General features: G+C 52.7%; 5 protein-coding genes across 5 annotated transcripts; 4 read left to right on the top strand and 1 right to left on the bottom strand.

The window, feature by feature from the left end:
- Positions 1-558: 558 nt before the first annotated feature.
- On the top strand, positions 559-6,354 carry BO66DRAFT_413817 (uncharacterized protein; the record flags this gene model as incomplete). Its single annotated transcript, XM_025649440.1, has 8 exons — positions 559-840; positions 925-1,128; positions 1,203-2,154; positions 2,874-3,384; positions 3,582-4,250; positions 5,110-5,192; positions 5,285-5,374; positions 5,489-6,354. The coding sequence occupies 8 exons, from the start codon at positions 559-561 to the stop codon at positions 6,352-6,354; spliced, it is 3,657 nt and encodes a 1,218-aa protein (XP_025500830.1).
- A 47-nt stretch (positions 6,355-6,401) lies between these two features.
- On the bottom strand, positions 6,402-7,258 carry BO66DRAFT_394050 (COX assembly mitochondrial protein). Its single transcript, XM_025647895.1, has 2 exons — positions 7,128-7,258; positions 6,402-7,030 (listed from the first exon to the last, which is right to left on the bottom strand). The coding sequence occupies exons 1-2, from the start codon at positions 7,159-7,161 to the stop codon at positions 6,789-6,791; spliced, it is 276 nt and encodes a 91-aa protein (XP_025500831.1). The 5' UTR covers positions 7,162-7,258; the 3' UTR covers positions 6,402-6,788.
- A 177-nt stretch (positions 7,259-7,435) lies between these two features.
- Positions 7,436-9,577, top strand: BO66DRAFT_379969 (rRNA-processing protein PWP1). Its single transcript, XM_025645883.1, has 2 exons — positions 7,436-7,981; positions 8,072-9,577. The coding sequence occupies exons 1-2, from the start codon at positions 7,725-7,727 to the stop codon at positions 9,417-9,419; spliced, it is 1,605 nt and encodes a 534-aa protein (XP_025500832.1). The 5' UTR covers positions 7,436-7,724; the 3' UTR covers positions 9,420-9,577.
- Positions 9,578-12,267: 2,690 nt separating this feature from the next.
- On the top strand, positions 12,268-13,414 carry BO66DRAFT_161090 (uncharacterized protein). Its single transcript, XM_025642223.1, has one exon. The coding sequence runs from the start codon at positions 12,495-12,497 to the stop codon at positions 13,257-13,259; it is 765 nt and encodes a 254-aa protein (XP_025500833.1). The 5' UTR covers positions 12,268-12,494; the 3' UTR covers positions 13,260-13,414.
- Positions 13,415-13,916: 502 nt separating this feature from the next.
- Positions 13,917-16,667, top strand: BO66DRAFT_394053 (rDNA-binding RNA polymerase I transcriptional factor). Its single transcript, XM_025647896.1, has one exon. It carries the CDS (start codon positions 14,259-14,261, stop codon positions 16,386-16,388), a length of 2,130 nt encoding a protein of 709 aa, XP_025500834.1. The 5' UTR covers positions 13,917-14,258; the 3' UTR covers positions 16,389-16,667.
- Positions 16,668-16,822: the final 155 nt, after the last annotated feature.

Here is a 16,822-nt window from a genome sequence, read left to right on the forward strand (position 1 = left end):
TTGTCAAAATGTACTGGCGCAGCGCATGGGTGGCGAAATGTCCTTGTATCTCTTGCTGGTTGTAGGCATAGGAGGCTAGCAAGTTTATGTTCTGTATTAGAATCCTCTCACTAATGTTAGAGCTTCTCTCACCTTGCATCTCCAACTAGAGCAAATAAGCTGTAAGCACTTGAGTGCTAGGCTATTGGTACTTATGCATATAGATCGATGGTGGTCTAAATGTGATGAAGTAGCAAGCACACCTGAGCTGTTCGCCTGTACCTTCTCTGTTCCATCGCTCACACGCGATGTCAACACAACGTCTGGTACTTAGCTAGCTTCTACCACTTTCATCCCCGTATGCTCACTTTCACTTCGCCTTACCTCATCCCTGTACTGTGACAGCGGGTTTGGGTCTCTTTCACCTGGCTTTCGCTTTCTTTTCTCATCACTTGCACTGTTTCTCAGTCACATCGCGTCCATCCATCATTTGTTTCCCTTTCACATCGATCACTCAAGTGACTCTTGAACCAACCACTCAAGTGAACATCAAGTCACATCGATCTCTTATCTCTTCAAATGAAGGGCGCCCACAGAGCCGCTTCGCAACTATGGGCATCGACCAGGCGCAAACTATTCCCGCGTGGTGATGATGATGAATCTCACTTTCTGAAACTCGATCCTCACTGTCATACCTATCAGGAATCCGTTGATTCGACCCTGTTCGGCGACCAGCAGGATGGCTTCTATAAGTACTCTCGGGATTTGCTACAGACAAGCGGGGAGGAAAACTACAGAAGATTGGCGGAAGAGATGGGGTTGCGCTCGTCGGGCAGTACTGCGGTATCCTACGCATCAGCTGTAAGTTGTACCGAGGTGATTGCGCGTCCTCGTTCTCTAGAATTATCCCCTGCTTTGAGCCCGTGGGTTGACCTAGACTCGCAGCAAATGGTTCCGATCGAACGTCCCGCCCTTCCCTACGCAATTGGGTCTCCTGACTGGAGTCTGGTCAATGGCTTGGTTAGATACATGGATCCATCTGGTAATGAGGATCTTACAGACTGGATCGAAAGTGTGATGAAGGTCTACAAGAAAGTCTACGCCATTGCCAAATTTGTCGTCGTAGTGTTCTACTTCTACAACGTTGACGTGCGTGAAGGACACTCTGACGTCTCAATTCCTTTGGGGATGAACATGGCTAACACGTGCAGTTTCGGTGGCAGTTGGACGATAATGAAGGCCTGTTAGCACATATCCGGAAGGCAGAGGAGCTCGCGACGTCCAACAGTATCAAAGATCTGGTCAGAGCTGTGGAGACTCTGTATTACTCCTTGTACGCCAAGCTGATCATGGAAATCGCGAACGCCGAGCTATGCTCTTACTTTCACCTTGGGATCCCCCGCGTCACGACCAAGGATGATTTTATGCTTCCCGAGCAGCATAGCACAATGAAGATGTTGCTGGTCTGTAAGGAATCCCTAGACAGTCCATCCGTGTGCCTGATTTTCAGCAAGGACATCTTGCGTCAACACCAAGCTGGGCTTGTCCGTCGAGCGGTGAATACGCTGAGGGCGACTGGGTTCTCGCTTGATGACCTCGTCGGATACCGTCGGTCCACCCTGGCCTTGCTGGCAAATCCAGAATCGGAGTTCCGCCAGAAATGGGACGGCCCGGGCCTCACATATCAGATGCCCCCTAGAGAGGTTCTCATTGTTGGGTCAGAGAAGTATCTGTCATTCGCCCCTAGGGACGCAATTCGCACCAAGGTCCCGCAACTACGCCTGCGTTTCGTGGAAGAAAAATCGGTAGACTCAGCGGCGTGGGAACGTGAGACTATCCTCGGGCACCGTCAGGCAGTACTAGCCATACTGGAAAGCAGAGTTATCGGTGAAATTCGACGTACGGATGAGCGACGTGGTCTGATCGATTATGCTCGCGAGAGAAGATGTACCTGTAGATCACCCTGCAGCTGTGCGATGGCCTGTACCATGAACCCCGAGCGTGTTTGTCCTTGTGCCGGATGGAACTTGACCGTCATGACATTAGAGAATCGCCGGAACTTTCCACACTTGAAGCTCGGTTCGCGGTGTAACATCCTCGCCAGGAGCATCTTCGAGGCAGTATCGACCATCCGGGACGATAAAGACCTCTGCTATCTCGCAGTTGAGATGAAAGGTGCACTGACCACCATCGCAAACGAGATCGACAAGCTGCGGGCGGCCAATGGCTGCTAAAGAACCTAACCTGAGCAAGTGCTCGATTCTGAGAATCTGTTTCTTCCTTCGTTTGTTTTTGTTTTGTGCGTTCTGCACGGTCACGATTGATGATTTATGACGTGATGATTTAATGAGTGGAGGAGCAGCCCATGTGCACAACAGGAAAAATGCAAAGCAGACATGGGGAAATAATGTTATGCAGAAAACTCGATATCATCAGCCTGAAGCGTCTGTACGTATGTGCTCAATTCAGATACATATTCAGACTACTAGGTAGTGGGGTGATATTGGATGATCCCCAGATCATTGATGTTGATCATCACTTTATCTACTTGGGATTTTCCATTTTCGACCAAGTCAATAATGCCTGAGGCTTCAGACAGCAAGTACAGTAGTCAGGTGGTGGTGGGGCGGCTGAGTCAAGCGGATTGACTGGTGAATTATTGACTGACTATGACTCTGATCAAGGGTGAGTAAGTCAAGTCAAGTCAAGTGGGAAATTCGGAAATTCTGGAACCGCCCCGACCCTGCCCTGCGGTGTCTCCTTTCAGACAGACTGTCCGAGAGAAAACTGGAAAGAAGAAACAAAAATAAAAAATTTTCCTCTGTCGGTCTTCTCTAGTTGTTGTAGAGAGACGACGACAGTAACACCTATCAAAGACTCCCTCTAATCATTAGCGGGCATGGTGCCCAAGTCGCTTGCTAGCTCGATTGTGTGCTCCTCTTCCTCCTCCTCTTCCTCCTCCTCCATCATCATCCCCTCATCTCCCTCGTCAGCCTTTAGACGCAGCCCACTGTGGAGCGCGCACTGCAGGGTCTCCCCAACATCCGCAGTGCCGGTGCGGCGATATCGAGCCGTTTGGCCATCCTACGGCATCACCACGCCGGTTCCAGATCTTAACCCACATTTCCCCATCTCGCAATCTCCGTATTGCTTCCAGACGGGCTATGCCCTTTGCGCCAAACGCGCGCCGCGGCCGTTCCCCCCACCGTTCCTCTCTCCCCCGTCATCTTCCTTTTCCGACCCCCTGACCACCCACTACCTCAGTCAGGATAAGAGATTATCCGTTCGGGGTGATCTAGTCCGGGGCTTGAACAATGGGGACGATGCCGTTCTAGTCGCCGACAATTATCTGGCTGTTAATGATGGGGTAGGAGCGTGGGCAACCAAGCCCCAGGGCCATGCAGCGTAGGTGTTTTTCTTTTTCTTTTTTTCTTTTTTGGTTATCTCCGAACCTTGTTCCCCAAATTGTCAATCCCACCCCCCATTTCCCCTTGGACCCTGTAGACTACCTACATCAAGGGTTTAGAGAGGAAGCTTGTTGTCTTCTTGTTCCATCCAAGCTCATTGCTGACCACGTTCTCTTTTGCTTGATCTCCATACAGTCTCTGGGCCAGACTGCTCCTTCACTTCTGGGCGCTGGAGGTTGAGCGCGTTTCCAACACGAGTACGCAACTCGACCCCATCGGCTACCTGCAACGGGCCTACGAGGAAACCATCCAAGCGACCAGCTCCCCGGGCCAATGGCTGGGCACGACCACTTCAGTCACCGCCCTGTTACATTGCACGCGCGATCATGCAGGGAACACGAACCCGCTGCTGTATGTGACCTGTCTCGGCGACTGTAAGATCTATGTCATCCGGCCCCGCGATAAAACGATGCTCTTCCGCACCCAGGAGCAATGGCACTGGTTTGACTGTCCGATGCAGCTGGGCACGAACAGCGTCGACACGCCGAAGAAGGACGCGGTGCTCAGCAAGATCGACGTGCAGGAGGGCGACATCGTGCTCGCGGTCTCGGATGGCGTCGTGGACAATCTCTGGGAGCATGAGATCCTGACGGTCGTTCTTGAGAGCCTCGACAAGTGGCACCAAGGGCGCTATGACAACAAGGAAATCGAGTGGGCGCCGCCGGAGGTGCTGGCCCACGAGCAGATGGTCTATGTCGCTAGGGAATTGCTGCGGGCTACGTTGGAGATTGCGCAGGATCCCTTCGCGGAGAGTCCATATATGGAGAAGGCAATCGACGAGGGTCTGGCCATTCAAGGTGGTAAGTGTGCTTAGCTTTTCCCGGTCTCGCTGTCTCGGTGCAGAAAGGGATGCTGACCCGCGGTGCAGGGAAAATGGACGATATCAGCGTCGTGGTTGGTGCGTGCAGGAGGAGAGAGCATTGAGTCTGATTTCAAGCATTGATATAACTTGCATACAAGGATCCACCTGAATGTCGACTACGACATGCGTGGCTAATATCTCGGGTCTCATACTGTGTTGTCGTGCGTGACTACGCCGCCTGGGCAGTCGGCGTACTGTCGACAGGGCAGAACGGCGCTCAGCTGCGTCACGGCAGCCCTTGGCGTTCAGTGGGTGTGTGTAGATGGTCGAATGGCGAAGGTATGGTGTATATATTGCATGGCGATGGGCATTGATACCACTTGTGTTTTATTTTGAAGGGGATGTGGAGTAGTCGTCGCTGTCTGCCAACTTAGGCATTTTGCTTACAGATTTGATTGCTAGACCATACAACTTCTAATCTATGTTTTCATCTCATACTTTGGCCGGCAAGATTGTAGATGCAGGAACAGCCTGTAGTCTGCGGAAACGACTCCAAACAAAACCCTGGCTCTTACCTAGGATATGCCACCTTCACACTGAATGAAGGAAAACAAATGTAGTGGATAAGTGCAGAGTTCAAGAACTGAACCTTTATGTTGAGATGTCCAGTCTCTATCTAAACGAGTACCTGACTGCGGCTAGTAAGCGAAGCACAGACCGCACCCCCCTAGCACTCTCCGCCCGGCAGAATCACCGGCAGAAAAAAAGTTTCAGACATCATCGAAGCAAGCCGAAACATCGTCGTCTTTTGAACTGAATCGATCCCACCTTATCCGGCCAATTCACCACCATCACGATGAGGGCCAAACGCTCCAAGAAGTACCGGAAGCTGATGCACCAGTATGAGCTCACATTCGGATTCCGTGAACCGTACCAAGTTCTGGGTAAGTTGCAACGATTCACCCCGAGGGACGCTGATAAGATCGGCTCCGCCCATTGAAAGAACCCGACATCTAACAAATTGTTTTTGGCTCAGTGGATTCGAATTTCCTGCGCGCAGTGCACAGTTTCAAGATGGAGTTGATCCCGGCGCTGGAGCGCACCGTGCAAGGGAAGGTGAAGCCGCGTAAGTTCTTAGCCTGAAGCCCCCCCCCCTCCGAATGAAACCCAAATAACACATGATGTATGTGGTTGCATGATTGATTCTGTTTTACTGATTTACCGCCCCTCATCATCAAAGTCCTCACGAAATGCTCCCTCGCCGCTATCATGGCCAACCAACCCCTCCACCCCCGCACCAACAACCCGATGCGTCCCCATTTCCTGCCCCCGCCGACGGAAGTGCCCCTCCGGCACTGCTCGCACAACGAGGACTCGACCCCGATCGACGAGGTCGAGTGTCTCCTGTCGCTGCTGTCGCCGACCACGGCGGTGAAGAAGAACAAGGAGCACTACATTCTCGCGACGGCGGACGCGCCGGCCGCGGCGGAGAAGGAGAAGGAGCGGGCGGCGATCGCGGCGGGCAAGAAGCGCAAGCGCGGCACGGACCGCGAGGCCGAGACCGCGATCCAGAAGTCCCGGGAGCTGCGCCAGGGCGCGCGCGCCATCCCCGGCGTGCCGATCGTGTATGTCAAGCGCTCGGTCATGGTTCTGGAGCCCATGAGCGGCCCCTCGGAGGATATCCGCGACGGCGTCGAGCAAGGGAAGTTCCGGGCGGGATTGACTGAGGAGGCGCGGAAGAAGGCCGAGGCTAAGGCGGCGGCGGCGGCCTCGGGAGATACCAAGAACAGCAGTAGCAGCAGCAAGAAGCCGGGGATGAAGAAAGCCAAGGGGCCCAATCCGTTGAGTATGAAGAAGCCGAAGAAACGGACTGCCGAGGGTGGTGCGACGGCGGCGGCGCCGCCTCGGCCCAAGCGGAAGGACGCTGACGCTGATGGGGCCGAGGGGGGCGTTGCGGCGGAGGAAGGAGTCGATGGTGATGCTGCTGCGCCCAAGGCGAAGCGCAGACGTCGTCATCACAACAAGGGTGCTAAACAGGAGGATGGCAATGAAGCTGGCGAGTCCGTTGCTGCGGCTCCGGCTGCGGGCGATGCCATGGAGGAATAATCTGCTTTTTTTTAACCCGGGTTGCGCTTTTCTTCTTGGTTTTTCTGTTGCTATTTCTAAGTATGGCGTTCGGCTGGGATGGAAGAGAAAAAAACGTGTCCATATATGTATGAGCAGTGAGCTGTATATCCAATCTTTCATATCTTCATATTGGAAGATAAAGATGCCTTTCGAGATATCTTGCCAACCCGGAATCGAGAGACGTTAGCTCTCAGTAACCACAAAACAACATATGGGAAAAAAAAAAAGTAGAACAAAAATGGTAATCCTCCTTCCCCAACGCCAATCCCAGATGCAATGTGTGTGTGAGTGTGTGTGTGTGAGTGAGTAGAGTACAGTACAGATTCCTACACGCCAACCATGAAAAATCGCCAGCCAGCACAATATAAAACAAGATCATGCCATACTTTTCAATCTCATCTCCCCGAGAGCTTTTATTTCCCCTCAGCAGCAGCAGCAGCAGGAACCCCCTCAAACACCTTCTCGTCCGCCCAGATCTTCTCAATCCGTCGACGGTTCTCGCGCGCCTGATCGCGGTTCTGCTTTGCGCGCGCATAGCGTTGCTCCGAGAGGCACTTGTTGACCTCGCGCTTGATGTCGTTGCAGTTGCCCAGCGCCTTGTGCAGGAACCCTTGAGCGTGGCATTCGTCCAATGCGGTCATGATTTCCTCGCAGTCTGTTTGTGTTCACGTACGTTAGGGCTTGGAGGCTTGAGAAATGGGGGGGGGGGGGGTGTTCATTGTTTGCGGCGGGGAGTGTTGGGGGAACCATACTGATGTTGTAGGGGGTGTGAAGGTGGGAATGCATTTTGTTGGTATTGTTCTTCGGCGAACTTTACTGCTGGGTAATTGATCGTAGTTGGAAGTAGGACTTGAGCACCTGACAATTGCGCAACGATTCTTTAGTTACTCGTACTTAAGTTGCAGCCACTCCGACTTCCAGCGGGAGCCGGCCGGGATTTGATAGCCAGGCGGTGAATATGGGACATTGGGGAGGGAGGGGGATTCTGCCGGGCGGGGGAATCAAGCAGAGAGAAAAAAAAAAAAACTTGGATTGGGAAGTTGGTTCATCGCATTTGTTTTTTTTCCCTAGATTGTCTTTCCAGGTGATTTACTTCGTTTCTTGTTTTACTTCATATATAGACCTCCGTCAAGAGGCAGAGTTGCAGGTTCGTCTTGCTGGTTTTGACCCTAGACAAGGACTTGAAGGTTTTCGCAAGAAGTTTTCGCCTGTGTTGGGGGGTTACGCGCGGAGAATTTCTTATCGATTTCTGCCGCTACTCTTTTTTTTTCTCGTTCTCTTTCACTATCGCTATTTTTTTTACCACTTTTGTTCCAAACGACAAAAGAAGGTGACGGCTCACATTCAATATGTCGTCTATGATCACCACGGCGGCGTGGGTGCGACAAGGTGTCGCAGCCCAGTTCCCTACGAAATATGAAATCAACGAGGAGGAAATGGATCGCATATCGAAGCTGGCGAAGATGCAGCTCGAAGAAGCGCAGGGTGACCTGAAGGCTGCGCAGGAGGATGAGGCCATGGAGGAGGATCAGAAGGATGGCGGCGACGATGCTATGGAGGACGATGAGAAGCCCGCGGCTGATGCGGAGAAGAAAACTGCTACCGAGTAAGTCGATATTAGATCCTCCGTCGTTTGTTTGTATTATGGAGATTGCGGCCGAGAGAGAGAAGATCTAATGTTTCGGGTTCATTGCAGTGATGACGACCTGAAAGAGTACGATCTCGACCACTACGACAGCGACGAGGTCGATGAGGATGGCGAGAAGTTCACCATGTTCGGCAATGTCAAGTCGCTGGCGTATCACCAACCGAACGAGGAGGACCCGTACCTGGTTATGCCGCCGGAGGAGGAGGATGAGGAAAGAGAGGAGTTGCAGATCATGCCGAAGGATAACCTGATTCTGGCTGGTAAGGTGGAGGATGAGGTCGCCCATCTCGAGGTCTACGTCTACGAGGACGCCGCCGACAATCTCTACGTACACCACGACATCATGCTGCCTGCCATTCCTCTGGCCGTGGAGTGGCTGGATATCCCCGTTGGCAAGGCCGCTGAGGGCCGAACCACGGGAAACTTCGTCGCAGTTGGAACGATGGAGCCGGACATCGAGATCTGGGATCTCGACATCGTCGACTGCATGTATCCCAACGCCATCCTCGGCCAGGGTGGTGCCGATGCGGAGGGCAAGAAGTCGAAGAAGAAGAAACCCAAGGCCAACGACGAGTACCACATTGACGCCGTGCTGGCATTGGCTGCCAACCGGCAGCACCGCAACCTGCTGGCCTCCGGCTCGGCGGACCGGACAGTCAAGTTGTGGGACCTGCAGACCACCAAGTGCGCCAAGTCCTACTCTCACCACACCGACAAAGTCTGCTCGTTGAACTGGCACCCCACCGAATCTACGATCCTGTTGACTGGTAGTTACGATCGGACCGTGGTGGCCGCGGACATGCGCGCGCCCGACTCCAAGGCTCGCTGGGGCGTGGATACGGATGTCGAGAACGTGCGTTGGGACCCTCATGACCCCAACTACTTCTACGTGACGACCGATGGCGGTATGGTATACCGCTACGACGTGCGCAACATCCCCGCGACCCCCAAGGAGTCGAAGCCCGTGTGGTCGCTGCAGGCGCACGACTCCTCCGTGTCGGCCTTCGATGTCAACCCAGCTATCCCCGGCTTTCTGGTCACGGGATCGACGGACAAGCAGGTGAAGCTCTGGAATGTTGAGAACAACAAGCCCAGCATGGTCGTCTCGCGCAAGTTGGAGGTGGGCAAGGTCTTCTCGACGAGCTTTGCACCGGATGCCGACGTGAGCTTCCGCCTGGCCGTGGCCGGCAGCAAGGGCGTGGTCCAGATTTGGGATACCTCCACCAACGGGGCGGTGCGTCGCGCATTCGTGTCGCGCATGCCGTCTCTGGAAGGCGAGGTCAAGGAGCGCATGGTGGGCATGCAGCCCGATCAGGATGAGTCGGACGATGATGCTGGACAGGAGGTTGGCGGTGGGCACGGCGGCGATGGCTGGGAGTCGATGGATGAGGATTAAGGCCAAGCGAAAGCACGTGATGACGACAATCGAGACAATTTCGAACCCCCAAAATTTACGAAGATATCTAGATAGTTTTGTTGTGCTTCTTTTGTTGTCTTTTTCTTTTCTTAGTCCTTATTGACCTGCAATGAAAACGTCACGATACCCATTCAGAGGATGAAACTGGAATCGATGATAAATACTACTCGTAGGTAACTTAAGCGCGGACGGGGGATCGCCCGGCCTGGCAATGATCGGCCGTTTGGTTTACCGAGAACAGACATTGCCTGATGCCTCAGGTTGAGTGCAATACCAATCACATGGTGTGTCTGGCCTGGCTCATCCTCGGATTCCATTCAGCAAAGTTTGACAAAGTCCTACGTACGGAGTACCGGACCTGTGTCTTGCACTCGGTGGTACGGAGTACATTACATGAGGTACTGTAGTTACGGAAAGGTCGGAGAGTACGGAATACGGAGTACTATCGCCGGTGATGTAAGGAATGAATGAAGGCAATTGATGATCACCTCCGTCCGGTGACGCACCTGAACAAGTGACAGATCACCACTACCACCTCACAACAAAAACACAGCTCTACTGAGACAGGGAATCTGATGCAGGGAATCCGAGCCACCGGATGTATCATCGTGAAGAGACGTGGTGGGAAAAAAAAGAAATCCGCACTAAAAAAGCACAGGTCAACTGAGAGCCAATCTAATTGTAATTAAGTTGACCCGGGAGTGGGGACGCTGAAAATCTCAGACTTGCCCACTGCCCTGCCCGCAAGCGCGAACAGATCCTGATCCTCTCCTCATGCGGTACATCTTCTAAATTACACCATATATTCGGTCAGGGGTCGACCCCGGCCGACAACATGAGCTGTGGAACAACAAGCATGAGTAGCTGAAAAGGCTAATAGTAGCCAGAACCAGAACCAATGATGTGAACTGCATGCGGAAGGGGGAAAACAAGCAACGTCATGCGGATATGAGCATCCGTCACAGAGTCCGAGCAGGTGAGACGGCAGTTTGTTTCATCCCCACCGCTCAGGGCACATGGCGGTTTCCAGGAGGCCCGCCAGGGCCGCGCCACCTTGCCTTTCTTGGCCCAGAACCCGAGTGGGCTGGCCATCGTCGCTGCAGTGCAGTGCAGTCCCGTGTTTGACCACGCCCGCTTGGGTTTAGATGATTCCGACTATCTCTTCGAATCACCATCGTCCCAGACGACTACAACACGGAACTTTTACCGTTCCATGAGATTTATTTGTTCTTTGTCCATGTGTCCATGAAATTCCGTTGATCCCTCAATCCCCCCTACCGTTGGGATCTCTAGGTTAGCTCGAGCTTTTAGCTGAGCTGAGCTGGTCGTGGCATCTAGGGTTCCCCAGGGTCTTTATCCCTTAGGTCCTTGAGTTCGTGCTGGGGAGCATAAGCATGGCTCGTAGAAACCCATAGCTTACATTGTAGACTGACTATAGTTATGGTCTCCATGTCATGCTGGATAAGTCCAGTGTACCCCACCTTCGACGCCTCATGTATCATTGGCCACCGTACGTAGCACCTTTGCCGTGGCCGATTTGGTACTGTGGAATCTTGAACGCTCCTGGAGGTCGAGACTATTCGATCTATGCAGCAAATCGCAGCGCACGACTAGCCGCGCCTGACTTGCCTGCGCTGCCCGTCGGAGCACCGGAACAAAGTAAAAAAAGAGGTGAGTGCTGAGCGCAACGTACTATTTGGGCAAGAATGATGCAGTCAGTCAGTCCCCTCGCAAGATCCCAATTCTTGGGCTTTCCCTATGCTGTGTTGCTGGTTCGATCAAATATCTACCCCAGCGACGAACCGGTGGTTCGACCGAACCAGACTCTTTGATCGACTTTTTTCACCAAGAGAGGCACGAACGGCTGGAGAGGCGAATTCTCTTTCTTTCTGGAAGGTCCATTGTTCCCCATTCTGGGCCTAAACCAGCGCCAATTCTAAGCCGAACCACAGGTGAACAAAGGGCATTGCAAGCAAGCAATTGAACCTTACTGGGCCGGAGGTTTGGCGCAGGGCTTGATTATCCACGGAACAACCCACCAATTTGACCTCCCGAACAGCCCAGACTTTTTGTTCTGCGAGATCAAGTGGAGATTAGAAGCGCTGAGAGAGACACCAGAGAGGAGGATAGTACGGTACGATTTATGGAGTAGAGCAAAAAGAGGAGAGGAAAAAAAAAGAGAGCAAAGAGAGATCATCCCCCCTCCCCAATAACGTTACTAGTTGACTAGTGACTCGACTGTGACTGTTGCCTCTTTCCTTTGCTTTCCTCCTTCGGTCCCGTCCCTCGTCTGCCCTTTTCTTCCCTTCCTCCCCGGGCCTCTTCTTTTTCCTCCTCTTTCCCCTCTTTCTTTCCTCCTCCATTCCTCCTTGGGGGTTATTTGCCGTTCCTTTCTCGTACTTCGATTCTTACATCCTCGATCGGAGAATCCTGGATCCCCTTCCTTTCCTTTCCCTCCTTTCCTGCCTTCATACCTCGAAAGGCTTTTTAATTCTATTCTCTTCCGTGGCGCGTCCTGGTAGTCCGCCCGGACCTTCTCACATCTCGGTGCTGCTGCTGCGTTGAAGTCGTCGGCTCCCCCTTGACTCGTGCAGTCCATCCTTTCCGAATATCCTGCCTTCCGACCAACTGTTTTCTTCCTTTCTGCTGTGCACGAATTATTCTGGAAGAAATAGACAAAACCTTTCGATAGGAAACGTCTACTGATTCGATCTCTTTCGGAATCTCAAGAGCGCTTCAGTCGTATCTGATAACGGACATTCCGGCAATCGATCTTCCATTCCTTCTTGGTCTCCGCCACCCCGCGATCATCCACTACACATTCTCGGTCTATTCCACGCAAGGCGACTGGCACTTTTGCAAACGAATTGAGTATTTGAAGAGAAGCGTCTAAAAATAGGAGACAACGTCCACGGCAAAATCCATATCTTCTTACCAGAAGAAGCGAACGACACACAAACAAATAGGCCGACTGATCCAGTCGAACAGATCGGCCCTTATCAGCACCGATTGATCATCCGTCTGTCGTTCGTATAGATCCCGAGTACCACCACCATGTCGACTCTCACCAGGGCCTTTACGAAGCGCAGCAAGCGCCCTGAGGTTTCCGCGCCGATGCCTTACCGTGAGGGACATTCTAAGTTCAGTGCAGGCACTATAAACCGAGGAAAGATCTCTGCGCCCGTTGAGTTATTGTCGACCACAAACATGCTGGCCTACAATGCTCCGGACCTTCATTCTGCGTCCTCCTCTTCAACATCTTCAATTCAGTGGCCCGATGATTCAGATGTCTCCTTTACACAGCGAAGCTTTGGATCGCCTGTCACAACGCCGGGCGAATCCCCCGTTGATGCCGATCCCGCCCCTCTACCCACTTACTTTCCCAAGCGCTCAGCGACTGTTAGCAGCCACACTACCCCTCGTTCCTCAACATCCACTGCGTCTTCAGCGGAGGCACCCTTAGTACCCAAGCGCGCCCTGTCTCACACGAAGCGCTCGCATCAAGAGCTAGCCCGCAAACGATCTGTGTCTCGACTGTCACCTCCTCCCTTGAACTCGACACGCAGCACCTCCGCTGTTCGTCAAGGTTCTGAGGCTTATCACATGGAACCTCACCCTTTCAGCAAAGAACTTGAGCAGGTGAACGAGGTCGTCGAGGAGTTCGGTGGTACGCGCGTGCTCGATGAGGAAGAACTGATATTGCGAGACAAAGGGTTGAGGAAGTTCACTGTTGATGAGTATCTGGTTGAGATTGAAGACTTCTATGGGAGCGTGTTCGATGATCGGCTAGGACCAATTGCCTCTGGCACCTGGCTCTAAGCAGCTGGCGCTCCTTTCCATTCCTTCACGTTTCCCGATGGCCACTGTCCAGTGAGATGGCATTTTTCTTCTGGGTACTGGATTATCCCTTTCTTTTAATCAGGTGCTAGCCTGTGTCATGACCCACTCGTATTCACTCTTTTAATGTCTTGTCCTATATTTGCCATTTTGAACCTTCATCCGCTATATACCACGGGAGGATTGTGATTGTCTGTGTCCCATGTTTGTTTCTCCTTGGTCTGTTGTGTATTGTGGCTGTTATGTGAAAACATTACATATCTGTCTGATAGAGATGTTAATCTGTGCTAGTCACTGAATGTGACCATGGTTTCTATCTTTGCTTATTTCCGGCAATAGTGGTTTGCTTTTTGCTAGTGAATACTTGCCTTTCCCAATGCAATAAGTTCTCATATTATGTGCAGAAAGCGTCGAGATGTAGATCAGGTTGAGGCCGAAAGTGGAGCGAAGAGACAGATTCCAACCGGAAACATACACATGCCCCAAAGTCCCAAGTAGGCAAGGCCTCAGGCGCGAGGGTCACGCGCTAGTCACGGGGTAGCGGCCTCAGGCTCCACACCCGCCCCACACCCAAAAAATTTCATGCTGTGTTTCTTCTACGTCTTCTCCGCCTTGCGTTCAAATTCCTATCTTACCTCTCCTCTGCCAGCCGTTCTCCCCTCTGTTGAAGTCTACCTGCGCCCGTCTCCCACGTTGTCCCCTTGTCCTGGCGCTGTGTGTGTCTTTTAATGGATAGATCAAGGTGCTTATTTCCTTGATCATTTACTGTGTCCATCCCCTGTAGCAACGTCCGAGGCTCACTGAGCGACTTGCCTCAGCCGTGTCGTGTGCATCGCGTTTACCATCCACCGTCTGACCTGTCGACAGCTCTCGTCTGTCATCTCCCCCACGCTGAACCCTTCTTTCATTCGTCCTGAATGGAATCCGGTTACTGCTCCAATACCCTTGCGTTCATCCTTCCATAGAAATATCAGCTCGGTCATGGTCGGATCCATTGCCACCGCCTCGCGCAGGCCGTTGACCAATCCTTCTAAGATGCTAGCCAAAGCGTCCCCCGTGCCCATTCTGAAAACACCCAAACGAGAGAACTCAGTGATCGGCATAAAGCGCAGGATGGAAGACGACGATCTCTCTCTGTCACCCTCTTCGTCGCTGACCTCCGAGACCGAATTTAACCCCAGTCCTCGCAAGCGAGCTAGGGTCAAGTTTGAACCGGAGGTGGAGATGCGCGAACTTCCATACTATGAGAGGGCGCCTGGGCGGGAGTTGAAACCAGAAAAGAGTGCCTCGGTGGTCCGAGAGGAGGTGCGCCGGGCCATCCAACGGCATGTTTCTGGCACCGACAGTGAGGCGTATGACCGGATCAAGGAGCTCTTCTCGGTGGACCCTCGGCGCCCGGATGAGGACCACATTCTTCTATCTGATGTACCTACACCCACATCCTTGAGATATCATCTGATGGGTCTTTCGTCAAATGTTGCTGCGCTAGATCGCAGTTGCAACGGGCTAGTCCAGGCTGTGCTGAATAGTGTGTGGCTCGGCCGCGACGAGTCCTATATCAAGCTGTATATACGCTTCCTTGGTAATCTTGCTGCCGCCCAGGGCATTTATCTGGGACCAGTGCTCAAGATGCTGGTTAATTACATGGGCGAGCTTCCCAAGGACACTGGCAAGGTGCCGGGTTACGTCCCCGTGCCAGCGTCGGAGATCTACATGCGAGTCCATATGGCCCTACGCTATGTCATGCAGTTAATCCCGTCTGGCAGTGGATCGCTATCTCCAATCTTGTCCGTGCATTTCCCCTTCGATACGGATTCTGCCAAGGCCAATATTGCCTACACGAGCAACTTGCTCAAGATCAGCAGCTATACACCGGAGCTGCAAGCAGACATTCTAGCTCTGATCACAGAGAAAGTCGTCAAGATTGACGTTCAGATCCAGGTTGATATGGAAGAAATCGAGGACGAAATAGGCGAAGACGTTTTGCGCGGCGTCTCGCCAGAGGCTATCATGGCCGACGAGGACGAGGACGAGGACGATGACGACGCTTCCGTCCTGAGCGATGAGTCTGTAGACGACGACTCTCAGCGTATCAAGACCGTTCGCGACAACATCCTTAAGCTGGACGGCATGATCGATTTGTTATTCGAATACTACGCACCGGCGTTCGCATCCGGCTCCCTTCAGGATAAGGAGAACGCCCTCGAGCTCTTGTTGAGCCACTTTCAAACCATTATTCTTCCCAACCACCGCTCCCGCCACACTCAGTTCCTCCTGTTCCACTATTCCCAAACATCTCCCGAACTCGCGGAACGCTTCGCTTCCACCTGTATTCACACTATGACCAACCGGAGGCAACCGGCCATCTTGCGGCAATCAGCTGTCGCCTATCTGGCTAGTCTTGTCGCGCGTGGCGCCCATATCTCTGGCGAGATGGCGCGAGATGTGTTCGACCTGCTGGGTGCGGAATTGACCAGCTTCCGTAACGAATTCGAGGACACGTGCCGGGGACCCGACCCCCGACGATACGGCCTCTTCTACTCGATATCCCAGGCATTGCTCTATATTTTCTGTTTCCGCTGGCGGGACCTGACCACGGCGGCAGTTGAAGGCGACACGCCAGAGCAAGTTGAAGAACTGGAACCGGAAGACATCCTATTCCCGCCCTCGGTCAAGGAGGTGCTTCGTCAAACCATCTACTCAAAGCTCAACCCGCTCAAAGTGTGCTCGCCGGCAATCGTGACACAGTTCGCCCGGATGTCTCAACACTTCAATCTAATGTATGTGTACAGCATTCTGGAGACAAACAAGCGCGTTCGGATTTCGACCTATCGCAGTTTGTCTGCATTGGCGGACCCGCGCTTCCACCAAGTGGAGCGTGAGATCCGCGCAGGAGATGACATCGGTTATCAAGCGGACTCTTACTTCCCCTTCGATCCATACCAACTCCCTCGCAGTCGCCGCTGGCTGGAGGGTGACTACGTCGAGTGGCGGGGTATTCCGGGGTTGGATAATGACGAGGATGACGAGGACGACAGTGAGGCAGATGACGATGAGGATGTGTCCGACGACGACTTGAGCATTGGGACCGAGACTGATGACGACATGTAATGGATGAACAAAAGTGTTTTCTGGTGAAGGACCGAAGAAAAGCAAAAGCGCTGATTCTGTGTTTCTTGTGCTTGGCGAGCCCAATACCCTTTTTCTCTCTTAGATCTGTTCGTTTCCATTTTGGTTGTCCTTTTCTTTCACTCTTCCGTTCTAGCCAGCTGTTGTCTCGAACTGATTTCATTTGATGTATGGGGCTGCCTGACCATATCGGCTATGTGCTTTGTCGATTTTCTGTTCTGTTTTGGGTGGGCGTGATGAAGCCGAATATATGATGTGAGAATGATTTTGGTATTAAAAAATTCATCTACATAGCCAATTGGATGATATTTTCCAAATCTACCAGACGTCTTTCCCCAATTGTTCTTCAGGTCTTATCTTGTCGCTGCAGAAACGTTGGATATCGGCTCGCCTGCAGGATAGCGCTCTGGCGACCT

This window comes from Aspergillus aculeatinus (genome assembly GCF_003184765.1).
Source record: "Aspergillus aculeatinus CBS 121060 unplaced genomic scaffold BO66scaffold_45, whole genome shotgun sequence".
Lineage (NCBI taxonomy): Eukaryota > Fungi > Ascomycota > Eurotiomycetes > Eurotiales > Aspergillaceae > Aspergillus > Aspergillus aculeatinus.

What these genes read in the sequence shown, in the direction of transcription:
- BO66DRAFT_394050 (XM_025647895.1), bottom strand. Translation starts at nt 7,161, where the DNA reads ATGCATTCCCACCTTCACACCCCCTACAACATCA. An exon ending in TCACACCCCCTACAACATCA is followed by an intron (nt 7,031 to 7,127) that starts GTATGGTTCCCC and finishes GAACACAAACAG; the next exon opens with ACTGCGAGGAAATCATGACC.
- BO66DRAFT_379969 (XM_025645883.1), top strand. Translation starts at nt 7,725, where the DNA reads ATGTCGTCTATGATCACCACGGCGGCGTGGGTGCGACAAGGTGTCGCA. An exon ending in GAGAAGAAAACTGCTACCGA is followed by an intron (nt 7,982 to 8,071) that starts GTAAGTCGATAT and finishes GGTTCATTGCAG; the next exon opens with TGATGACGACCTGAAAGAGT.
- BO66DRAFT_161090 (XM_025642223.1), top strand. Translation starts at nt 12,495, where the DNA reads ATGTCGACTCTCACCAGGGCCTTTACGAAGCGCAGCAAGCGCCCTGAG.
- BO66DRAFT_394053 (XM_025647896.1), top strand. Translation starts at nt 14,259, where the DNA reads ATGGTCGGATCCATTGCCACCGCCTCGCGCAGGCCGTTGACCAATCCT.